The sequence below is a fragment of the Ceratina calcarata genome, unplaced genomic scaffold (assembly GCF_001652005.2).
Source record: "Ceratina calcarata isolate Rehan_Ccalc_2016 unplaced genomic scaffold, ASM165200v1 scaffold157, whole genome shotgun sequence".
Taxonomy (NCBI): domain Eukaryota; kingdom Metazoa; phylum Arthropoda; class Insecta; order Hymenoptera; family Apidae; genus Ceratina; species Ceratina calcarata.
In genome coordinates this window covers 47286-52429 of record NW_017136957.1, presented here as the reverse complement: position 1 = coordinate 52429, position 5144 = coordinate 47286, and the positions used below count along the sequence as shown (strand labels likewise).

Below are 5144 nucleotides of genomic sequence, written 5' to 3'. Positions count from 1 at the left end.
AGAGCAAGTGATAAGGTAAGAAATTAATGGAAAAAGAAGAGGTGGAAAGACGCTGGATGGTCAAAAATTAATATCGTACACGTGAGAGTTCAGAGGTTTCGTATCACGTTTCCGACGCTCTCGCGTGTCGATATATTCCGGTGAAATTCAATAATATCCGAACAATTAAGGCGTGCTCGCGTAGCGTGGCAAGAACACGAGCCAAGCGACGGGACAAGAGTGTAGAGACAAGACGAAGGCGGGAGAGAGGGAGAAGTAGCAAAAGCGATACCCGGTAGTGGTGCTCGAGGGGTGGCGAGCGTTGGGTTTTAAAGGGTGGGAAGGATACAATATTTCAGAGTGGCGACAAGGAGCAAGCCTGCTTGCCACTGGCAAATTAATTAAATTCCTACAGACTGGCTGGAAAGGCTAAGGGGTTGGTCGGCGAACCGGGCAAGAGTCCTGTGTTCCAGCCCGTGGGAATATTGTAATTAAGATATGCACTTCCAGCCCTCCATTTTCCTCCGTTGCAGCCAGCCCCCCTCCTATCGCTAGCCGCGGCGGATGATTTACGCTCCGGAGGACGCGGTATTGTCTGTTTCGACCGTTTCTAAATTGCATCCTATTATGGCTCCGGCCTCGAGGTTGACGCGCCACCGAGATTCTGCTTCCTACGCTGGTTACCACTTCAAATTACTCCAGTCTGATTGACGCTTAACGCTTCTATTTATTGTATGCCGTCGTACGATGTATGAAAATAGGGTGCACGCGAAATAAAGGAGAGGGACGATGGGTTGGCTGGTTCGAGAAATGGGACGCACGGGTTCGCTGTTACGATTGTTGCTTCAAGCAGATATTGTTCGGAAAGAGAGCGAACAGAATGTATTCTGAATAGATCAGTGGTTCTTCACCTTTTCAGTATCACGGGTAGTTACAATTTTTTAAGTGTCCTGCAGGATACATAAAATAATGTTCATATTTTTAATATTGTATAATAAATAAAGTATATGACACTTTTACGTGTCAATCAATAGCGAATAACAATTAGCAAACAAAAGAAAAAACTGTCACAATCTTTTTAATGGGATATTTGAACCTGATGACTTTTACAAATTAGTTCAATAAAATAAGGTCATTGGTCGTCTTAGACTTTCATAGATTCTTCCACTAATATTTTTAATAATTTCTGTTAAACTGACTGTCCATTTGTATCGTCTAATGGTACGGTAATGAACAATAAAAATGAATAAACTGCAGTTTTGTGAAAGCTAAATCTTTTTGAATATCAATTTAAGAAACAATATTTAGTAACATAATGTAGATAATCGTCTAAACATGCATTTTGCTATTAATACTGTATCTCTTTTTGTCCATTATTTATATTTTTTACATACTTAATCAATTATATGCACAGAGCCTTGACCTGCACGAAATGGACGATTGTAAGAGCTGCGACAGGGGATGCTGGTATTAAATTGATTCGATGTAGGTGAATTATTAATCACTATTTGGAACGTCGTAATTATTGATTAAAAGCGAGCAAGGACAATTATAAGGTGAGCCGAAAATGGATGGAGGCCAAGGTTCGGTAGAATATTCCGCCCCGATCAATAAATAGACGCAATTCCTACGGAGCTATCCTGCGGGAGCTACTCCCTTCGTATCAAATCCGTCCTATCCATCACCGATTCCTATCCGGAACGTCCGCCGTCGACGAAACTCCCTTCTCCCTCCCCGAGACTCGCACACGATCACAGTGTATCCGTCATTAGTGAATGCTAATGTCATTGTCGCATCCGCACGTTGACCAGATCGAATCACATCTTCGGCCGCTGGAACGATATTCAGCTTCCAATACGGTTTAATCACAATCATGGATTATGCTGGAGAAAGTGTATTTGAAAAATTTATTCCCAATGAGAAGCTATGAGAACATTCGTCTCTATACACGGTGAACTGTAAAACGTAGCAGCTTCGGTTTCTTCTATACAGACAAAGCGACGTTAAAAAAGAAGAACACAGAAAAGGCGGAACGTAACCGTGAGAGACAAGTGGCCGTAATTCCGCGACAAACATCTCGCCACCTTTTACCCCAATCAGACGGTTCTCTGTCCGGTCTAATCGATCCCGTAGCATCCAGCAGCCGTTTGTGAACGGCCGCGTTCCACGAGCGTCGGATTCCTACCGGATCGAGAGTCATTCGTCCCGTAAACACGCCTGGACGAGGACAAATAGTATTTGCAAGGGGCCTCTATCTTCCTGGAGGATCTTCGATCCAGCTGATTCTTTTCTCGGCCGTTGATTACGGGACCGATAACAGTAGCTTCCCCTAGGAACGTAATCGACGACGTATCATCGTGGCACCGGTTCCGTCCGTCCGTCTCGGTGAATCTCTCGACGGTATCCGAGGCCCCGGTCGGCCTCACCACAAAGTGATCCAACGGATTAAGATATTCAATTTCGGGCTTGCTGGCTACCGAGTGCGACCCGGCCTTCTCCTCCTTCAGGAAGTCGAACAGTCCACCGGTGAGCATCTCCGCCACGTTCGTGCACGAGTCTAATAAATTCAGCTGCATCAGGTTCAACACCACCTCCCCCGGCGGGTATTTGTCGCCGTAATAATTTCGCAGGCAATGCCCGAACGTTTTGTATCGATACGAGCTGTACGTCCAGCCGATGTCTACTACGGGCAGCACTTGATCGGTTTTCACGAACGTAGACGAGTGTCTCGCGAGCTGAATCGCTCCCGGACTCGTCCCATTCTTCCCGGTCGCCTCCGTCGCCGTCCGATCGTGGATCGATGCTCCGACGTTGCCTGGCGGCGAGGACGAGATTCTCCTCAGGTTGGTCAACAATATCTTCGAATCGGAGTCGGCTGCGTTGAATACCGACGGCTCTACCGTGTAGTGTTGCAGAATGTTTGGCGACGAGGTTTTCTTGCTATCTTCCAACGGGGTGGACGCGTAGTAGTGGAAAATCGTGCATAGCTTCTTTGGGTCTGCCTGTATTGCGAAATGGTTTACTGTGACTCTAAGCACAGCCACTCGTTTTACCTCGGCAGTTTTGTGAAACTCATAGACATAAGAGAATAGACCTTCCAAACTTGGACAATTTTTTACATAAATTTCGTGATGTCATAATTTTTTTGAGTAGTACATATCCAAGGTTGACAGTATTCTTTTGTCAAAATTGATTCACGATCAACTTTGACTGTCGGTAATTCTCCATCTCTTTTGATTTGAATTTTTCAACAAAGGTCCACGTTTGATTCTTTCAAAGTTCTGAACGGTTTTTAATTGTTTTTTAATATCGATGTATTTTTGTTGATCCCGTAAAAGATAGACAAAACATATTTTGTAGGAGTTTCTCTTTCAAATACAGAAAGACAGAAATTCCTCTATTAATTTTCTTTCTCTGAATCGTTTGGCCTGAGGTCTCACATTTTCCACGCTCGGTCTTTTCTCATATGTGTATGGCGAAACTATTATATTAACCTCTATACTTGAATGAAAACATTCCTACGAGAAACTACGTTTCCTTTTTAATTCTTGAAAAATCAGTGGAAGCGCTCTAGTTTGAGTTACGTACGATTAGCATCTGCAGCTGAACGACGAGGGGAAGTACTAGAATCAGGGTGACGAAAAGGGCGCAGATACTCTCCATAATGAAACAGGGGAAATCTTCTTTCGTTTTATGAGCAGGCTAAAATCTCGACCGGTTTTTCAGGCCGAGATCCCTTCGTCGCAACGCGTTGATCAACGTCCACGGGATGCATGGTAAATTGTAATTTATTATTATACATAGGTCCGTCGAACACCGGGTGCCATCGGACACCCCCCGGCTCATATGGGTATCGATTCCCACGCTGCTCGATATGTGAAAAAAAAAAATCCGTCATTTGTTTATGGAAATGCAGTTCATTCGCGCGGTTGAATCAAAGCGGACTATTTTGTAACCTCCCTGGACGTTTGAGAACTTAATACGTGTCAACAGTGATGTTTCATTTCACGCAAGAATACATAAATCGTTTGACGATTTATTAAAAAACAAAAAATGGAACGCAGGGTACAACGGAGTGAAACGTGGAAATGGGAGGGAAAAAAAAAAGGTAACAGAAGTTGAAATTTTCATGAAAATTACTGAATGAATAACAGCGGCGTTCTGGGAAACATTATTGGAAAAGCGTGATCACGCGGCGGCGGGCCTCGTGGCATACGCGCGCAGAAATTTCATCGCATTTCCATGCGCGAGGGCGTCGAGTGAATTTTTTTGTCAGCGCGCAATGTATACACTATGCTAATCTGCCACGTTTTAATATCACTTTGAGGGACTAAACCGTGAAAGAACGGCTTCGGCCGCGGCCTTTATTCCGTCGGAAAAAGTCGCTATGTCATTTCGTTGTCTCTTTTTACATTTTCAGAGATATTCCAATTTTTCTCAATTCATTTTTAAAAGTCGTTGTGAATAACCAATTTTATGTATGATAATTGTGAAACTCGGGTCCACGCACCGTGTCGTTACGCCGTTTTTACTTTGGTCATTAGACCGCGGATTTTATCCATTTGCAGCAAAACTAGCATCCTTCGTCGTGGTCGCGCTAGTTATTGTATATGGAAGTGAAAATATATACAATAGAAATATTTCTTGAAGAAAAACGAAGTCGTTTAGTCATGGAACTTGAAAAATATTGGGGACATCATAAATTAACATTTTATGCTTTTTTATCCGCTTAGTTATCGAGGAAAAATTCTGAAATTGATTTTTAGATATATTCCTGTGCACGCAAACGAGACCTGTGAGTCATCAATAGCTTGCGGATTTTATGCATGTATAAGAAAACTGTACAAAATGTAAACGCTACACATAATATACAAAATTATAAGAAATATTAAAAGCAGACTACATATTGCAATGTTTAAATTGTGAAAGAATACACATTTTTTAAACTGGTATCATAAATATTTTTATTTTCCATGAAAATCCGCATTCTACTCATCAAACTTGAAAAATATTGAGGAATGTGTAAAACACGTTTCAATCCAGCAGAGCGTGAATTTCGAAAAATTCACAAATCGATTTTTAAGGAAGTTTTATTGGTAACAGAATTAACAATCGGATTTTTATAAAACTTGGTATGTTAACAGGTAAAGCTTTTAAAGTAAATT

At 42.3% G+C, this 5144-nt stretch overlaps 1 protein-coding gene across 1 annotated transcript; it reads right to left on the bottom strand.

Moving 5' to 3' along the window:
* Window positions 1-2096: 2096 nt before the first annotated feature.
* LOC108632486 (uncharacterized) lies at window positions 2097-3642 on the bottom strand. The gene is made up of 2 exons (XM_018037121.2): window positions 3568-3642; window positions 2097-2981 (listed from the first exon to the last, which is right to left on the bottom strand). The coding sequence occupies exons 1-2, from the start codon at window positions 3640-3642 to the stop codon at window positions 2097-2099; spliced, it is 960 nt and encodes a 319-aa protein (XP_017892610.2).
* Window positions 3643-5144: the final 1502 nt, after the last annotated feature.

Bases quoted from the DNA above. Each gene is read 5' to 3' on its own strand.
- LOC108632486 (XM_018037121.2), bottom strand. From the start codon at position 3,642: ATGGAGAGTATCTGCGCCCTTTTCGTCACCCTGATTCTAGTACTTCCC. The intron at 2,982-3,567 runs GTACGTAACTCA...TTCGCAATACAG, and splicing joins TTCAGCTGCAGATGCTAATC to GCAGACCCAAAGAAGCTATG.